Source organism: Crotalus tigris, unplaced genomic scaffold (assembly GCF_016545835.1).
Source record: "Crotalus tigris isolate CLP2741 ecotype Arizona unplaced genomic scaffold, ASM1654583v1 scf7180000017585.4430047, whole genome shotgun sequence".
Classification (NCBI taxonomy): Eukaryota; Metazoa; Chordata; class Lepidosauria; order Squamata; family Viperidae; genus Crotalus; species Crotalus tigris.
This window is the reverse complement of record NW_024096493.1, coordinates 3,046,402-3,067,094: the sequence shown is the minus strand read 5'-3', so window position 1 is coordinate 3,067,094 and position 20,693 is coordinate 3,046,402. Positions and strand designations below refer to the sequence as shown.

Sequence of the window (20,693 nt, the reverse complement as noted above, 5' to 3'; positions counted from 1 at the left end):
TGTTTTAAAAATCAGTAAAATATAATACAAAAAAAAAGAAAAAATGAAATTTTTGGCTCAGTTGTGGTTATAAAGTTGAAGACTACCTGTTATTCATATGATCTGGATAAGGTAGGTGAAAATCAAAGAATTTGGGGCATGGGAATGAAGGGTGCTAAATATTTTAAATCTTTCTGTGATTCTGAGATAGAGTAGTGGTAATTTGCATGTGTCAACTCCGTGCAATATTTAAGGCATGAATTTTACATTTTAAAAAAATTCCACCAATAAAAACAGGCTAAAAATACCAGCTTTCTAATTATATCAGTGCTTGGCTCCTGCAAACCTCAGAGGGAAACTTCTGGCAGAATAAAGTTAACTAATCCTGTTCTTGGGAAACTCATTAAAGTTTTGCTGGTTCCACGCAATTTCTTCTTACTGTACCACAAATGGAAATTAATATACTGATGATCAAGCCAACATTCAGTAGTAAACCCGGTTAACTCTGTAAAATAATCATATGTTCACAGCAGTCCAAGATTTGCTGTAAGTTGTATATCTGTAATCAGTGGTGGGACTCAAATATGTGAACAACTGGTTCTCTGTGTGGATGCCACTTCCGCAAGTCCATTCTGGGCCTGGGCAACAAAAAATTAACTACCGGTTGTGCCGAAGTGGTGCAAACTGGCTGAATCCCACCACTGTCTGTAATGTGTTACTTATGATTTGAAAACATGTGCATTCTGTCCATCATGGTAGACCCACAACGTTCTACAACTTGTGAAATAAAATGAATATATTTATTCTTCAAGTTCATAATATTGTAATTCTTTTCAAGACGTTTCTTATCCTATCTTTATAGCTTTCTCTCTTAAAGGGGTTATTTTCAACAGTATGCATGGCTTTCTTTTACTACTGTATGTAATTTTCATGGGCTTAATGTGACATACTTAGTTGCTTGAAGTGAGACACAGTTAGCCATTTGGCCCTGTGTTCCAGTTTGTCTTCGGCAGGTTTACTGTCAAGCGGTTCCAAATTCACTTGGATGCTCTGAGGGCAACTATCTACTGTAATCAACTGCCAAGAAAAAAGAGAAAATAAAAATCAGCAGAAGGTCCAGAAAAATAACCATTTGAATATCACCTGGATTGCTGTCATAATTTCAGGCCCCCTAAAAGCAATATCTGTTATCCCCATATAAACAGAGATTAGAGCACAAAAGGGCGAAATTGCATGAATCAAACAGAGCAGAAACAAGGTACAAAAATATACATAGCCCCAATTTTTATCAAATCAAGATATTTTTTAAAAAAGCCTTTGTATGCTCCATGCATTGTACTCATTATGCAATACAAGTAGTTGACAGAAGGGAAGAAGCAATTTTGCTTATATAACGATCAGTTGCAATGGGAAAAATGTCATCAAATGTAGGATTAAAAGTCACAATACTTTGGGGGAAATCTATTCACGGAATGACATCCAGTGATTAAGCAAATAGTCTTATAAGTTTGCAATCAATCTTAAAACATGTATTTTTCCTGTGGATTGTATCCTACTAATTCCAGAAGACTCATTAATCAAACATTTAAAAATTTGGAATATGATTAACAGAACAAAAAAAGTTATCTCTGTGGATTAACTACTCCAAAACCTTCTGCTCTAAAATAATCTTTAGAGGAAATGAACAGCTTTTCTTTGAAAACATCTTAACTATGCATTGTAGTTTACAAATAACCATCCTCTATTGGAAGCACTAGCTTCTATTTTTGAGGAATATTTGTTCTTTGTTTTAGTAATGCACTGTCTGCAAACAATTAGATATCACCAGAAGTTTAATGACATCACACAGATCCCCCCCCCTCACAAAGACCCACACACAGAGAGATACATACACACAGAGAGAGCATATATATATGCTTTTTTTGTAACAAAAAGGTGCCGGAACTCACATCTTGTTAATCGCACGTAGTCAATCACTGCACATACACCCACACACGTCAGTTGTGTAACTAAACATAACGGTCGTCACCCACAGTAAGCACTCAGCGCGCGACCACATGACCAATCCCAAGCCGAGCAGTGCCACAAGCCGAGCAGCCGGACGAAGTATGCATGCATAAGACTCGACACACAAGCAGTCCATATGCACCATTTTAATGATCTTGCTGCCACTTGATAGGGCAATTTAAGTCTACGTGGACCAAACATCAATTTTTCAAAAGTTACTTTTAAAACTTGGAAAATCTGTCAAAAAAAGGTGCCGGAACTCTGTTCCAGTGAGTTCTATGACAAAAAAGCCACTGTATATACACACACACACGCACACGCACACATACACACACACACACACACACACACACACACACACACACACACATATATATATATATATATATATATATATATATATATACATGCATGCATGCATGCACAGGCATATATACTTTGTGTGTGTGTGTGTGTATGTATGTATGTATATATGTATGTATATATATATATATATATACACACACACACACATACATATATATGTTGAGAATAAAACTTGATCACCAGGAAAAGTTAAAACGTTAAAAGTTTTAAATATAAAACAATAAAAGTTTTAGATAAAAAACATTAAAAGTTTTAATAAAATAGAAACCTAGCTTTCGTTGGCTCCTGCCAACTTCATCAGGGCATACATAAATCAATGGGAGTAAACATTTATAAGTAAGTTAATGCCTGCGCTTGACTTCTGGACCGCGTAATGGGCCCTTGTTGACCAATCGTAGCATTCATTGTAATTACTGCATGATTGAATGACTCATCCGCTTGTATCACGTGTCTCTCATCAGAATGTAAACAAGCCTCCGACTCCCCATTTGTCCACATCCGTGGTCTAGGAGGATCCTTAATCTTATTCCGACTCAAAATATCATCCCCACCACCAAGTCGTTTTCCCCTTCTCTCTTTCTTGGGGTTCTCCATGTGTCCAGGGCCCTCCCCCCTCCACCATTCTGGCGTCCATCCTTAACATCGTGATGTTCATTATTACGGAGCCTCACACTAGGTATTCTACACGCACTCTCACTATATGGTTCTCCCCCACGCACCATTTTTCCCAGCATTTCCAGTCTCCGTAACAGTTGTTCTCCCCTTTTTTCTGACAATCGCAAACTCATTGTGGGAGCTAGACTGTAAATTCTGTTGTCCAGTCGCCGGGTAATCAAAATCCCAAAAGATGGTCACAAAAAGAAATACCCTCCAATTTTAGGGATTTAATTCCCGACACACTAGGTGTCTCCCCCGCCCCCTCAGGAATCCTTGCGACGACCAGCTTGCATACCAGTCGATGGGGGATGCACTCACCTCCGTGGAGGGAGAGGAGGGCTCGGAGTGATAGTTTAACCACACCCCCTACAGACATACAAGGGGAGAGCTACCGTAAATCCCCTACTGCAGGTATGACTACACGTTCTCGGAAGGCAGCACAATTAACGGTTGGGAATGAAAGCGTGGTCTCTGTACTAAGATCCACACCGCGCCCTACTTGGGGGAAGAGTGAAAAGAACCAACTTGTTAAAGTACGCAAGCAACCATCTTTTGGGATTTTGATTACCTTGGCGACCGGACAACAGAATTTACAGTCTAGCCCCCACAATGAGTTTGCGATTGTCAGAAAAAAGGGGAGAACAACTGTTACGGAGCTTAATGAGACTGGAAAAGCTAGGTTTCTATTTTATTAAAACTTTTAATGTTTTTTATCTAAAACTTTTATTGTTTTATGTTTAAAACTTTTAACGTTTTAACTTTTCCTGGTGATCAAGTTTTATTCTCAACATGTACACACCCAGGAATCATGCTTCTATTTTTAATATTCTTTTTAATATATATATATTTGTTTTCTGAGGTTTTCGCGGGTGTTTGTATGTAGGTCTTTGGTTGTTCGGGTTTTCTCCCGTGTAAAATTGGAAGTGTCTTGGCGACGTTTTGACGAAGTCCCATTCATCATCTTCAGGCTGGTGTTTTCAGCTTCGTGCTTCGAGCAGCACGAAGCTCGAAGCACGAAGCTGAAAACACCAGCCTGAAGATGACGAATGGGACTTCGTCGAAACGTCGCCAAGACACTTCCAATTTTACGCGGGAGAAAACCCGAAAAACCAAAGACCTACATATATACACACACACACACACACACACACACACACACACACATATACACATACATATGTATATATATATACACACATACATATATATATATACACACACACATACATACAATGTGTATATGTGTGTGTATGTATGTATATGTATACATACATACGTTTATGTGCACACACAAACTCTAACAACATATAACACTAATTCTGTTAATACCTACTGGAACTTGAAGAGTTTTTCTCTTTTTCCTTGAAGACCTCCTTTCTTTGTTTCTAAATTTTGCCTTGGCCCATACTGACTGACATAGCTGAGTAGATTTTGAAAATTCTAAGAACAAAAGGGCGGAGGAGACAAATTCATATTTCAAATAAGTCTACAAGTTTTGCACTGAAGATTCTGTTTAGAGATAAGATGTATTGTGATCAATGGGGTTTACTCTTAGATACTCCCCTTTTTAGCATCAACAGCTTGAAACACTGTAGAATCATCTATAAAAGAACACTATAAAGTCAAGCAATAAAAGTGGCTTGCTACAGACTTCTTACAGGATAGTTTCTAGAATTATTTTTAAAAACACTGATTATACATATTTATCTAGCATATATCTATTCTACAATTAAACAAGTTCAATTTTCTGTTTTATCATAGAATAACACATATTTTTATTTTATTTTGTGTGTATAACAAAATATTTAGTATAATTTCAACATGTTAATATTCCATACATTTCCTTCTCTGCCATATTTGTAACTACTTATTTAATTACAAATATTGATATGCTGCCCATCTTAAACAACTCCAATTGGTTTACAATTTATTTTCCTCTTTTCATGCTTGTGTTTTCCAAACATAACAGACTATCTCTTCTATCATATGCATTGTAAGGCCTGACCATGGATGATGTAGATGTAAACCCAATCTATGGAGGATAGTTTGCAGAAGGCTGAATTATCACAATTGGTCCTCACATTATGCTAAGGCCTAATTAAGGGTCGGCAAGGTTTTTTTTTCTTTTGTAGACAAAAGTATGAGTAAAGAGGAGACAAGAGGAAAGGAGATGAGAGGAGAGGAGAGGGGAGGGGAGGAGGGGAGGGGAATGGGAAGGAGAGAGGAATGGGAATAGGAGTGGGAGTGGGAATGGAGAGATGAGAGAAGAGGAGGGGAGGGGAATGGGAATAGGGAGAAGATAGGGCAAAATCTTGGAGCTTAATAACATAGGTGTATGGAGGAAGAGTGTCAAATGGCATTTCATATGTCATTATAGTATTGCATATACTTATATACCATTATAATTTCATTTGCCCTATGGTTTCATAAAATTTGTCCCATCATTATAGTGTTATTGGATACTATTCTAAGACACAATTAATGTCATTGATGCCTGCAGTTGCCATCTTGCTGATAGTTGAGGTAAGATGGTTCTGTTCATAACCTGACAAATTAAAACCATGTGGCACACATTATTGCTTAGGGTATTGTTTGAACCCAATCGCTGAGTAATACTGATTTAAATTATTTGTATCCTGCCTTCTATACACACACACAGAGAGAGAGACAGAGAGAGAGAGAGAGAGAGAGAGAGAGAGATAAAAGAAGGCAGAAAAATTCAAACACAGAAAATACTGGGGTTTTTAATATATATATAGGTATTCCTTGACTTACAACCACATTGGGACCACATTAGGCAAGGTGGTTGTTAAGTGAGTTGCAGCCAATTTTATGACTATTTTGCCATTGTTGTTAGGCTAATCACTGCAATTGTTAAGTAAAACATGCCATCGTTGTTAATCTGGCTTCCTCCACTGATTTTGCTCATCAGAGGTCAGCTGGGAAGGTCACAAATGGCAACCCCAGGATGCTGTACCCAACGCAAATGCATGCCCTTGCCAATTGCCCAAATTTTGATCATGTGACCATGGGCATGATGGACGGTCATAAGTGTGATGACTGGTTGTAAGTCTTTTTTTTCCAGTGCCCTTGTAACTTCAAGGTTGCTAAATCAATGGTGGTAAGTCAAGGGCTACCTGTAAATGCAACAGAGCTTCTCTGTTTGAAGATGAAAGCATAAGAAGAGGAGGAAACTCAAATTTGTGTGGTTATTGCCTTTTATTTTGCAGGTTTTTGCTGTTTTCTCAGCACCACGGGCACAAAAGCTGCTCCCTTTGCAGAAAGGCCAATTTCTCTTGAGAGGATTGATCCAGACAGACATGCTACGCTGGAAAGTGAGGTGAGACGGTGGGCTGTCACTACTGTATTCTGATATGTCAGAACTGTACGAGAAGGATTTGGATTCCTTGATCTGCACGTGTGGAGGACTGCAACTGCTGTCTTTGTCATGGAGTGAATGCAGACAGGATTGCTGTCTTGACTGATCGCCCTCATCTCTCTTTTCATTGTCTTCCAAGAAGCCCCAATTTACATAACCTTTTCCTGGTCCCTCACAGTGATAATGAGTAGACTGAGCGATCTCACTGATGCTATTAACTGCATGGATGGACAAATGATGTTCAGCAGTAGTTTCATTCTCTTTCTTAGCCAGGGAAATATTCAGTTCCTGCACTTGGCTGATAACTGGCATTGTTTTGGCCGCCTCGTTGTCACTGCATACATGACATTGAGGGACAGTTTCACTCTGCTTCGTTTCGTCTTTAGCTTTTAAGTCCTTATCCTTAAGCTCATTCAGAGTAGTTGAAAAGGCCAAACTTAAACCAGCATCTTCAGAAGCTACTTTTTGATCCGGAGGCACAAGAAGAAACTGTCCATATCTAGAGCCTGATTTATTCCCCGAAGATAACTCCGAAGTCAGAATGCCGTTTTCAACTTCCTGTTCTTGATCTTTCTTGATTAATTGGATTTCACTATAGTTTAGGGCACCCAAAATGGGACAGTTCCCTCCTAGTGACCAATGGCTTCTGGCTAGGTTTCTCTGAAGAGAAGTTGGCATACTGTAGTACTTGTACTTGATACTGCCACTTTCCATACAACTCAAAGCCTTTGAACATAGAGTGTTGCTCCAACTATGTGGAAGCTTCCTACAGGTCTGGTGCTTCTGTTCAGAGAGAAAAGCTTCGCCTTCTTGCAAAGTATCCACAGCTGAAATGATTTTGAGAGTATCCACCGTTAAAACTGAGAGGTCCTGTAAGTGTCCCAGTTGGCTGTCCAAGGCAAGCAAAGCATCTTTGATATAAATTACTTTCTCATGAATTTCCTTCAGCTGTGAAAACATTTCTTGAACTCTAGGAGAAGAACATCCAAAAATTATATTCCTATGCATGGTTCACTGCACTAAAGGAATGTATTTTACTGTATTTTCCAACCGGAATATTAGACACTCATTAGGTATGAGATCAAATTGTTTGACCACTAACATGTTCTACCCAATAACTCTTGATTACTGCAAGGTATTTATGATTCATAGAATAGATTGTCATAAATGTGAATATCTGAGATACATTTAAATGGTTTGCAGTCTGCTAAAACAATTTCACTGTCCAAAATTTGGTCTATGTGATCATTTGAGTAATAGAATAGTATTTGTTCAATATAATTCAGCATAACTCAAAATTTAGTTGAATAAATCTTTGTTTTCTGCATTAAACTGAAGAATGCCTAAAGAATTTAACAGGATATCATAGTAGCTTAAGGAATTTATTCATTTTTTTTCCAGAATGACCTTACATATTATCCATTTTTGTTCCACTATATTGCATAATACAATAATGAAATATTTAATTAATATTTAAATATTTACGACCAGTTCTGAAGTTTAACATGATTTTATTGCCAAAAATTAAGAGGGGCAGTTCAAAATGGCAAGATTTGAAAGGTTTGCATACATGACCTGGTTCTTTTATATATGACATTGCGTACATCAACAAAAGGGGGGATCCATTGCGATGCTGTGACTGGCATTTATAAATTTTGGACCCTCCCTCATCAATACCATTGTTGCTAGGTTTCAAAAGAAGAATTATTATAAGACATGCCCTACCTTTCATTTGTAACACGGATCTGTTCACTATTGCTGAAGTGAAAGCTTTCTTTCTTTTCATGTAAGTACTGTTCGACACACTGTTCTTCAAAATCATGAAGCTTTTTTAATTCTTCATCACTCAGGTACAGTTCTGGGTAAAGCAATAACAAATCAATTTTACTTGTGTTGGTTTTAAATAACCCTAGTGATCAAACATGTGGCAGAAACGTATCAGTTGCAGGTGGGTGAACCTTTCAACAGTGTTGATTAACTGCTAATAGGGAATGGTAAAATGAAACTTGAGACAATGATATGTGAAGACATACGTTGTATGGAGTGACTGGATGCCATCTTGTTTTGTTCTGTATTGTGTTTTATTGTTCATTATATTGTGAGTCATCCAGAATAAAATAAATAAAATCCTTTTCTCTTCCATTGTAGTTATACGCCCAACACATCTGCACACACACACATATAGTCTGTCCCTCGTATTTTGTTAAATAATGGATGATATTGAAAAAAGTTATTTTCTTTTCTGCTTATAAAGACTGCCCTCCTTAAAAAAAGCAGTAATAAACTCAAGGGAAAAAAGCTAATACAATGGGGCTAGTTTGCTTGAACAAAAGTTGTTCAACATATTCTGGAAGCCATAGCCTTCCCTTCTAAACAATCTAGTTCATGCTGAGAGATGATGATAAAATTAGGTTTATCATTACAGGGCCTCTATGGAATAGATACAAACATAATATTTGAAGCCCAGGATCGAACTGTATGGTCCTTGGTGCCCTCTGAGCTTGGTGGTTTCTTGCAGACACTTCATTACCAAACTAGGTAACATCATCAATGCACTGATAATGGTAATTGGTAATTAAATGTCCACAAAAAAAACAAGCTCAGAGAACACCAAGGACCCTGCCTCTCTGGAACGCAGCATGTTTTATCAACCTAGCGAATTGCACCAAAAAAAAAAAACACAACAACCCACATGAATGCTAGGTGGTAGAGAGGAATGCACTGTGCAACGAAATTCCCTCAGTTAGAAACAGGTGATCTTGATTACATTCTGAGAGTCCTTAAAGACCTGGCTGCTGTCCCAGGTCTTGTTTTTCTTCTCCCTGGTTTCTTCTCCCTGGATGTTCTGTGCTTTGCACCTCTTGTTTGATATGGCATATACACTACTTGGTCAAATTTTCCATCTTACTCATTTATTTATTGTACGCTGTATCTTGTACTTTTACACTGTGCCAACATGGACTACAACAAATACATAAATGAACAGTATTTTTAGAATTCTGCGGCAGGCCTATTTTAATATTATCATTCAAGGAAGAATGCATAATAAAAAGGACAGCAGGAGTCCTTGGGTTCTGAATTTAAAAGCACCTGTTTAGACAGAGTTTAGATCAGTGGTTCTCAACCTTTCTAATGCCGCGACCCCATAATACAGTTCCCCATGTTGTGATGACCCCCAACCACTTATACATCACTGGGTGCCAGGGGCATGGCCAAAGAAAAGGGGGGGGGGAAATGGCGGACAGCCTTGTTTGGCGACCTCCGTGAAATGGTCATTCGACCCCAAATGGGGTCCCGACCCACAGGTTGAGAACCACTGGTTTAGATTCTTATGATGGCGCAGTGGTTAGAATGCAGTAGTGCAAGCTATTTCTGCTAACTCCCAGCTGCCAGCAGTTTGGCAGTTCGTCTCACCAGCTCAAGGTTGACTCAGCCTTCCATCCTTCCGAGGTCAGTAAAAATGAGTCCCAGATTGTTGGGGGAGGCAATAAGCTGACCCTGTAAACTGCTTAGAGAGGGCTATAAAGCCCTGTGAAGCGGTATATAAGTCTAAGTGCTATTGCTATTGCTTATTTGACAATACCTATAATCCCACAATTAGCAGTTGGAATGCCATTATGGATTTTTTTTATGACATATATATTTGGTCCTTGTATAAGAAATATAAATGTAGATAGAATCTGCTTACTGAGTTCAACATGCTCTTCCTCCTCTTGATCCAGTTCACTTGGCAGCCGGCGGTTGCAAAGGCAATTTAGCACAATACCAATGTGGCTCAATATGATGAAAGGGGGTGGTAGCCATGGCTTTTCATGGTATGTCATGATATAGCGGTAACGGTTGTATTTCCAGAGTTTGTTTGACATAGACTTCATATCAAAATAAACATTACTGTGGATTAAGAAGGAAAGGGAGAGGGTGGGTTCATATGACCCCTTTATAAACCATAAACTTTATAACCGTTGAAATGTTACATGGTATTTATATTAGACAGCACTTAAATTATATTTCTATGGAACAAGAAGAAATACAGGGTCGTCCTCAACTTGCAACAGTTTGTTTAATGACCGCGCAAAGCTACAACAGCACTGAAAATAATGAGTTAAGACCAGTTTTCACACTCATAACCATTGCGGCATCCCTATGGTCACATGATCAAAAGTCAGACCCTTGGCAACTGACTCATATTTGTGACAGTTGCGGTGTCCCGGGATCAGGATCTGTGACTTTCTGACAAGCAAAGTCAATGGGGAAGCCAGATTCACTTAACAACAGTGTCCTTAATTTAACAACCCCAGTGATTCACTTAATAACTGCAGGAACTGGGGTAAAAGCCACTTAACAAATGTTGCACTTGGTAACTAAAATTGGGAGCTCTGTTGCGGTTGTAAATCAAGAACTACCTGTATACCTTTAAAAAAACATAAATGGTGATTATATTCATGATGTTTTTGCTAATCATTTGATTGTTCCTTTGCAACTGAGCCATGTACTGTATATCTCAGAGAAAAAAATTGTATGACTCTGATAAGAAAAGACACCAAATGAAGTTTGTTTGTTTGTTTGTTTGTTTGTTTTTTAAGAGTTTCCTTTTTATGTCAAAGGTCCTGCTTGTCACCCAATGGTAATTATCATAAAGCCTATGAAAGTTAAAAAAAATATTCCTAGAGATGTATACAAAGCCAATATGCAAGCAAGAATCTGCTGAAAAAATGTTCACTATTGAACTCATTTGTCAGGCATGGATAGCATCTAGTACAGTGTTTCTCAACCTTGACAATTTTAAGGCATGTGGACTTCAACTCCCAGAATGCGGGCTGTGGAATTCTGGGAGTTGAAGTCCACATGCCTTAAAATTGTCAAGGTTGAGAAACACTGATCTAGTAAGAAAAAGCACGATCAGCAGCTTGGACTTACTATGCTTTTTCTCCTAAGTTGTGCCTTGGAATCTATAAATTATAGCTGAAGTAAGTTGATTTTTACTTCTATAAATTTGTAAACTAGATAAACTACCAATACTAAGAACAAAGTATCCATGTTAATAACCTACGATTGTGTCTGGACTATAATACCCAAATTTTATTTGGAACTTTAATTCCAAAATGTCTTAAGATCATCAGGATAGGGATAGTTGATCCTGGGTACTTACTTGAAGAAAGCAATAAGTAGATTGACCATGATGATGTATTGTACAAAGAGGTACACTGCTTGAAGAAATGGCGTGAGGAACGAGCCTGGAGGACAGTTTTGATCTAATTCACAAGCTGAAAAAAAATATTTTAAAAACCCTATAAATCTGTCTTCTGAATACTAACATAATGACACATCCATTCATGAATTAAGAGACTCAGAAGCTTTAAACCAAATAATGAATTTTAGCCAATATGATGGTAGCAAATTAGCCATAAATGAACTACTTCCAACCATTTTCTGTATAATTATTTCTTTTATTTTCCACAATGAAAGACAAATTATGTATTTACAGAATTAAAAGTTAATGATACCTGGCAAGAGGACAGGTGGAAGCATCTGAAAATGATTGAACTATGACCTCATTAGAGATTATAGTATAATAATATTTAAGGTATAGTGCAATCTAAGATATCTAATCATCTACCTAATCATCCAATTATCTAGACTATCTTTTTTAATTCCCCTAACTTTAAGAGTCTGAGGCAGAGGATGACCAGTGCTCCAGTTGGAAAGTCAATCATCAAAGTCAGAAAGGATGAGGAAAGGGGATATTTTTTATTGTTTATCCAGATATTAGAGCTTTTCAGTGCAGTGATATTGGAAAACAATGAAATTATGCTTCATTTGTATCACACATTACAGAGAACAATTAAAACAACATGGTCCACTGATCATTATTACAAGCCATATAATATGTGGCTGTGTTAATAAGTAAGTTATGCATTTATTTATTGCTTTATTTTCTCAAATTTGTATTTCAAAAGAACTGATCCTGGGTGGCATACAGAAAACTCTACTATTAAAGCATACTGACTACAAATCCATTAAAAACAACTAAAATAATAAATGTAAATAGACAGAAGATTTACATGAATGTGATTTCATTTACATGAAATTTAAATGCAACTTTTCAACAACAGCAGACATACCATCAATTTCTCCCGCATATACCTCACCAAATATCATCCAATATGGCTGAAATACAATATCTCGTGCAAGAGTCCATGATGGCTGCTCATTCGGAGACAGGATTGCTTTTCGTGCAACGCCAAAACTTAAGAGTACTATGGCCATCATAATTACAATATAGAACATGTTTGCTGTCTATAATGAAAACAAAATCAAAGTATCATAGTAGTAAGAATTTTAAAGCAAAGACAGCCTCTGTTGTTGCGTTTAATAAACCCCGATTGTGCAATGTATTAAAAAATTATATAAAAGCATCTTATAAGAAAAAGGCTTGCCAATTGTTCAATAACCCTAGATGATGATGATGATGATAATAATAATAATAATAATAATAATAATAATAATAATAATAATAATAATAATACCACCTTACTCAGAACTGCCTATATACTCAGACGTTATCTTAACAGCTCTTAGGTCCTTGGTTAAGACTTGAACTGTTAAGTTTTTACCAGACCCAGACTGTGAATTGAATTGAAGATTATGAGGATGATGAGGATGATATAATAATAATAATAATAATAATAATAATAATAACAACTGATTACAAGCAGCAGCATAACAAAGTAGCAACAATGGTGCATTGGAAGATTTGCAAAAAATATCATTTGCCTGTAAGCAAAAACTGGTGGGATCATAAAATAGAGAAAGTCATAGAAAATGATAAAATTAAACTGCTCTGGGACTTCAGAATTCAAACAGACAAGCACCTGCAACATAACACCCCAGACTTAACAATTGTCGATAAGAAAGACAAAAAAGTCTGGATAGTGGATGTGGCAGTGTCTGGAGACAGCAGAATAGAAGAGAAAGAACTGGAGAAGATAACAAAATACAAAGACCTACAAATAGAAATAGAAAGACTGTGGCAAAAGCAAGCAAGGGTAGTACCAACAGTCATAGGCTCCTTGGGTGCAATCCCAAAACAACTGGAGCACCACTTGAACACCATTGGCATTGACAAATTCACTATTAGTCAATTGCAAAAGGCAGCCTTACTAGGAACTGCTTCCATCCTGCGACAATATCTGTAATACCATCAAACATCCACATCTGCCTATCCCAGGTCCTGGGTCAGGACTCGATAGGTAGACAAAATACCAAATCCAGTCTGAATATCTGGCTGACTGTGCAATGATCCATAATAATAATAATGTGATTTATTGTCTCACAATTTCCAATCAAATTAATGGGCTTTTCATAAATTCTTCCCCCAACGTATTGGGACATTTAATCCACTCATTCCTCAAATAATTAAATAAGTCAGAAATTCTTTGTTTAGCATATTGTTCAAATTGAGGATCCTGATTTGTTATTCTCAATGAATCCAAGATTCATCCGAGAGAAGGAAAAGAGAGACAGGGTAAGAGAGATTGCCAAGATACTTGTGTTAATACATAAGGCTGAATAAATTTCTCATTATATTAACAGCAGGTTCCAAGTGGAAGCAACATTCACCAAGATATACCTTATATACCAACAGTAAATCAAGTGTCCTTCATGATCATATTTTATTATTTCATATGAATATCTGATCCAATACTGCCGTAGACTGCAACTTTATTTATTTATTTGACTTTTATCTCACCTTTATTATTGTTTATAAATAACTCAAAGTGGCAAACATATTAAATACTCCTTCTGCCTCTTATTTTTCTCACAACGACAACCCTGTGAGGTGGGTCGGGCTGAGAGAGATTGTCAGGCCCAAATTCACCCAGCTGGTTTTTCATGCCCATAGCAGGACTAGAACTCATGGTTTCATGGCTCTTAGCCCACTTGGAGAATTATTAAAGCCAATCCTCATTAAGAAACGGTGCTCTGAAGTGAAATAATTATTCATAATAGCGCCCAATACCACTTACCATTTTGCCGATCATTGTTAGATAGGGGCCAGCATGCTGATTCACCGCAAAAAAATCAAGAAGTCGAGCATACCAGAATATTATGTCCAGACAATAAATTAACCTTCCTATTGTCTGAAGTGGAGGATTAGCCCAGCGCAAACCAAAACCAGTCATGAACAGGATGATAGCAATAAAGTCTGTAAAATTCCAGTATTCATAAATCCATACTTTCACCTTTTGGATGAACTTGCTTGGCTCTGAAATAAAAATCTAAAGGCAGAATGATTTGTTATAATATTACTATATAAGCAAAATTATGTATTTCAACTGCGTGACACGAGGCACAGGAAAAATGATACCCCATTTGACTTTTGATTCATTGCAGTGCAAACACCCAATACTTCTACTACACTTACACAATAACTTTTCTCCAGAAATGAAATAATTATCATCAGCATCACCTGTATGTTGCCATTTGCTATATTTATTTTTTTACCCATAAAACACAAATTATAGTGCTTTAATGACTACGAATTATCAACTTAAAATAGTTATGTCTTTACATTTTATGTAAACCTATTTTAGATTTAAAAAGATCTGTGCTTATTTTCAGTGTAAACATTTTGCCAAAATATGGGTTATTTCTGATAAGAAGAAAATTTATCCTGATTCAGATTTGTTTCAGATCAGGGAACAGTGTCTTCTTAGAATGCTATCATATACACAGATGGCACATATTGATCTTCACCTGATACATTTTATTTTTCTGCTTCCTTGATTTTCTATTGCAAATACTTGAATAGTAAGTGGATGTCTAATTACTTTGTGTGTTCTTTATTCTTCGAACAGTAGGAATGTTACATCTAATTTATTCATGGATTTTTCTCAGATTTAATGTTGTTTATGTTATTTCCTTGGAATTCTTGAAATTTGAAATTTTCTTTATGGTAGAAACAATCATGCTGTCAACGCTGTTAATATAGGATATTATTGCTTTGACAAAATATACAGAACTGTCTGGTATTTTTAGAGTTAATTAGATGACAGAGAAAGGGAGGAGTTTTATAAGGAAAGCTCGGGAAAAGAAATGGAAGTTAATCTTTGCCCTCTGGGCTAATTGGAAGATGTGACTTATGACTGCAAAATAAGGGAGGGGTTTAGCAAGAAAAGTTAGATGCAAGCAAGAGAAATTCAGATTCTGGCATCCAACCATGAAGTGCCATCAATCTGTTACACTGTTAATAAAGGCTTTTAGGGTAAACAATGCCTGGAAGTTCTTTGAAGTGTTTCATTAGTCGGAACCATGACACATGCATCATACATTCTCTTATTTTTCCCAGTTAATCTTCCTCCATAGCTTCAAGGAAGATTTATCCATTATCTATCACTTCATTACAACAGAGCAATGTGAGGAATATTCTTTATGTGTAAAATGGTAACAATCAAATACCTTGACATGTTCACTTGCACATAGCTCATATTTCTCCCTGGGGTTCACCTCTAAATAATAATATCTTCATAATCATTTTGAAATTTTTGAAATGCCTTGAAGCTGAAGCATCCCCCAATACACCAGGGGGCTCAGGATTATTGATCAACCACATATCAAGATCAAGATCAAGACCAAAATCACAAAATTAGTATTGTACAACAATTCATCTCCTCGTCTTCATGAAGAGAATAAAATATTTACAGACAGAGGTTTTATGCCCAAATGAAGATCCATGAATACTTTCACAGGTAAGTTGTAAATTGAAAGTCTAAGATATGGGCTATTTTTCAAGAGCCCATATCTTAGAATTTCAATTTACAAATTACCTGTGAAAGTATTCATGGTCTGAGATTCAGAAGCACATACATGAAGTTGCAGATAAAAGAGACTATAAATTCCTTGGACTGGAAAACCTTTCTTTTGCATGTAGATTATGCAAGAACAACAACAACAAAGAGATAGTGAAATGGTGTTCTTATTGCTTTAAATATTTTTAGAAAATAGTAAGTGGTCTACGATTCCTAAAAGTCATTATTATCACTGATCAAGACCAATTGTCTTGATGATTAATAGATATTTGCAACTTTGGAAAAACGATTAGGGTAGCTAATTGACAAGATGGGGGCAAAGAATCCCTCAATGAAACATTGGAAAACTGGTTGGGGGTCTTGGCAGAAGGAGCAATTGAAATTATTCAATTTACTCAAATTTCTCAATCAACCGCTCTTCAAAAACCCTGTATCTCAGATTTTTGTCTGTTCTTCCAACTGAAACATATTTCTACTTCTATGTCTATTTGTTCTCTGTTTCATTAGAGGGGGAATAGGGCTGCAATAGTTATACATGTGTTTAAAATATATCTAGCACTCCAGCAAAATGAAATGTTAATAAACAGCATATAAAACCAAGGAAGCAAAAGGGAAACCAAAAGAGTTTTGGTCAAGTGAAGTATGAATTAATAAATTAGTTTTATTCTGATACAAAAAGGAAAAAAAAAAAACCAAATTGTTGCCATTTTTAAAAGGCATGCCAATCCTGAAAGGAGACATTTTTTGACATTACAAGAAGAAAAAATTAGTGTTGTTTTTTTCTGGAACAATTAGAGTGCCCTTCAGAGCTTTTTCAGCAAGGCAAATTGTGAACTGGAATCTTTGGAAGGTCATAAAAAAGATTTCCTAACAAATTATACCTTACAAACTAATTATACACAGCTATGATCGTGTTGATAAGCTGCAAACTGAAGGAGTGAGGTTAATATGTTTGCCTCCAACCAAAAAATGGACAAATATATAAATGACTCTATGTGTACGAATCCCATTGAATTGAAGGATACTATTAGAAAGGATATTAATATTTAAAGAAATGTTGGTCAGGAGTTAGCAATTATTTGATACAATCTAAGAGGCAAATGTCTCCACACTGCATAGAGCAAACACATGTGAGGTTAATTACGCATACGTAAAATACATCATCCTGCAAAATTGTATTTGGTAAACCAAGAACCAGTGCACAATACTGTTCCATAAAAGAATACTGTAGATTCACAATTACTTGGTCCACAAAAGCCTGATCTCTAGCACACACATAAACAACATTTAGTTAATTTATACACTTAGGACTGAATTTTTTTAGGGCAGGATGCACAACATTCCTTGGGCAAAACTTGATCTTTAAATAGCAGGGTAAAGATTACACTCTGAAAAGAAGGAGGCAAAAGCAGGATAAAAAAAAGTACACTTGATTTCTATTTGTGGTACATACCGGTATTTGCCTATTGCATTTTAATTATAATTAGGTAACGTTTGGTTTGGGGACCAAATGGATCAGCAAAAAGCTGAATAGCCTAAATGGCTCCTTCCATCCCAATTCTGTGAAATTGGGAGGAAGGGGAATACTGTAAAACAAAAAATGCTGCCCACATTTGTTAATTGCTGCTTTCAGATGTACTTGGTTTTTCCTCCCAGCCACCTAAAAGGAGCAATTGTTGAAAGGCTGCATTCCCAATGCACTTTTTTGACTCCTGTTCAGTTTTGTTTTTGCAAAATATACAATATTAATATTTTTCAAGGAAAAAAGTAAGTCGATTGAAAATTCCTTCAGATTTGTTTGGTCTTTCATATCTAGGTAGTCCTCGACTTACAACAGTATTCATCTAGCGACTGATCAAAGTGACTTATGACCCGTTTTTCACACTTATGACCATTTCAGCATCCCCATAGTGATGTGATCAGAATTCAGACTCTTGGCAACTGATTCATATTTATGACGGTTGCAGTGTCCCGGGGTCATGTCATCACTTTTTGCAACCTTCTGACAAGCACCCTTGCCAGATTCTCTTAACAACTGGGTTACTAACTTAACATCTGCAGTGATTCACTTAACAACTGTGGCAAGGAAGGTCATAAAATGGAGCAAAGCTCACTCAGCAACTGTTTTGCTTAACAACAGAAATTTTTGGCTTAATTGTGGTCGTAAGTCGAGGAATACCTGTAACTGGACATATACCTGGATGTATTTGTATATAAGAATTAACTACAGCAATAACTTTAGCATCAAATAAAAGGCATACCTCTCTGACTTTCTCAATGAAGGTAGTAAAAATGTAGATGATCACAAGCCATTCCTGAGCGCTGGGAGTTGGTTTCATCTTCACCAGGATTGTGTAAGTAAACAGCATGAGAAAGACTAAATAGGCCATCTAGCAAATATACAATAGATATTTTATGATTGACAGCTATGACAAAAATCAGCAACTAATGGTTTACAGTATCACAAAGCAATGTTATGCCATCATTTCTTCACTTGCCTGAACTGGATATTCTGAACAGTAAGTCCATAGAACCAATGCTGGTATTTTGAAAGATTGAATCATAAATATAATATCAGCCAACTAAAGCAAAGGTGCAGATTCATATTTAGTAATCTTATTGTCTTATCAATGCAACACTGATAAGACAAAAGTCCATATCATTACTTCAAATAAGTTCATTTTGCAATATACTTGGCTACTAAAAAATCTAAATAAATGAGTAAAATAATCAAGTAACTACTTAAAATGCCAACATTCTCATTCTCTCTCATGAATAGGTCTGTTTCAGTGGCATGCAGAGGGACTGAGTTATCAATACACATTGTGGTAAAACGTTCAGTGCAACATCAATAACTGACCGTGTGGAACCAGAACTTGACAATAGGAGCGTTGTAGAATTCAAAGATTTTCCTAGTCCCAAGAAGGCTTTGTGGTTCATTGTTGTTGGGGAAAGTCTGTTTTTCAGCTTGCTTCTCAACCTCTTTCTCAAAATCATAATTGTTCTTTAAAAAAAGGTAATGTTTAAATTAGTTGCCATCCAACTAAATAAATGAATTCCAGTATATGTAAATAAGCAAATATTCTGAATGAATCAACCCAGTGTAAATATTTCAGAATTGGTGGGATGCAGGTAACAGTATGTTGGCTTGCAAAGCAGTCTCTAGAGATCCAGCTTACATAGACTGGAATGAATATGCTTTGTTTGGGACTTCTGGGGAAGAAATGGTAAAGTGAAGACAGCTCTGCTAAAAATGGAGCCTATGACCACATTCGAACAAAGACCGAATAAGTAGACAAGCTCTTTATAATTCCTCTCTAGAAAAGTCCTCCTCATGAAAAAACCGCAAGAAAGTGATCGACAGTGAGTTTAGTGCTCTAAGACATGAGGGAGTACAAGTATTCTCTTTTATTAATATATAAACCTGCCCCACCAGGTATGTCAAACTTTCTAAACCAGGGTTTTCAAACTCGCAATGTCACATGACGTGTCGCGATGTATTGTGACTTTTTTTCATTGCCAGTAATGGGGTGGGTGTGGTTTCAGCATGACGCATCCAGCCCGCAGGTCAGCAGTTTGACACCCCTGTTCTAAGCTTTAGATTTTTTCTTGTGACACAATATTTGGACCAGAACATTTCCTAACCCAAAAAAATCTGCTTTTATTCAATCCAATAAAATAAAAACCAAACCTGGTTTACATACTCACCAATGATAGGTTATCTTTTTCATTGGTGGTGTTAGGATCACCATGATACCACGTGAATTGGTGGGATTCTTGTGACTGAGGCACATGGGACATTTCAGCCTTGCTTTTAAAGTCCAGCATCAAGATGGTCGGAGGTAGAAGAATACTTAGAATCACCTGAAAAAGTATCAATTTTTTTTACTATGAATGGCTTTTTTATTCTTACTTAATATTAGATTAATAATTATGCTAACATAACATAATTAATATATACTATACTAATAGCAATAGTTATTATTGAACAATAACTACACAGCAGTTTTTAAAAAACAAATCTTATCCTGACAATCCTATTTTTGGCATTTAAAACTTACCAAAGATTATCCTGGCTAGTCTAATCCAATATTTTGCACTGAAGCTAGTCTGATCACTGCTCAACTAAATTCACCTGATTGCAAAACTAACATTTAAAATATCAATTATAGCCATGGAGGGACTGCAGTACTTCAACCTTTTGCCTTCCTTGCAATCCTGATTGGTCTGGAGACTAGAAATTTCCTGTTTGGATTGGAGGGAAAGCTGTGTTCATATGACAGGTTTTATCTTATGGACACTCTCTCTCCAGAAGTATGGGTGGTGCCCACCATGCTGCAGTTCCATAAACTGTTTTATTTCAGTGCACTTTGGTTCCAACCGACTGATTTATGGATGCCTACCTTGGGTTTTATTTGTTTTATTTATTGAGCAGACATTCATACCAACACTTGCACACCTCTGGGCCATTTAGAGATAAAACAGTAAAATGATAC

General features: G+C 36.5%; 1 protein-coding gene across 6 annotated transcripts in view; it reads right to left on the bottom strand.

The window, feature by feature from the left end:
- TRPM6 (transient receptor potential cation channel subfamily M member 6) overlaps nucleotides 1–20,693 on the bottom strand; it is an 82,935-nt gene that overhangs the window by 26,581 nt on the left and 35,661 nt on the right. For 3 of the 6 annotated variants that reach the window (XM_039361472.1, XM_039361482.1, XM_039361488.1), the window contains 11 exons: nucleotides 19,906–20,061; nucleotides 19,058–19,201; nucleotides 18,459–18,587; nucleotides 14,416–14,667; nucleotides 12,511–12,685; nucleotides 11,538–11,652; nucleotides 10,077–10,279; nucleotides 8,114–8,246; nucleotides 6,226–7,358; nucleotides 4,343–4,449; nucleotides 930–1,056 (listed from right to left, as the gene is read on the bottom strand). In XM_039361472.1, coding sequence (XP_039217406.1) covers nucleotides 930–1,056; nucleotides 4,343–4,449; nucleotides 6,226–7,358; nucleotides 8,114–8,246; nucleotides 10,077–10,279; nucleotides 11,538–11,652; nucleotides 12,511–12,685; nucleotides 14,416–14,667; nucleotides 18,459–18,587; nucleotides 19,058–19,201; nucleotides 19,906–20,061 — 2,674 coding nt within the window. The other 3 variants (XR_005558885.1, XM_039361499.1, XM_039361508.1) reach the window with 3 other exon arrangements.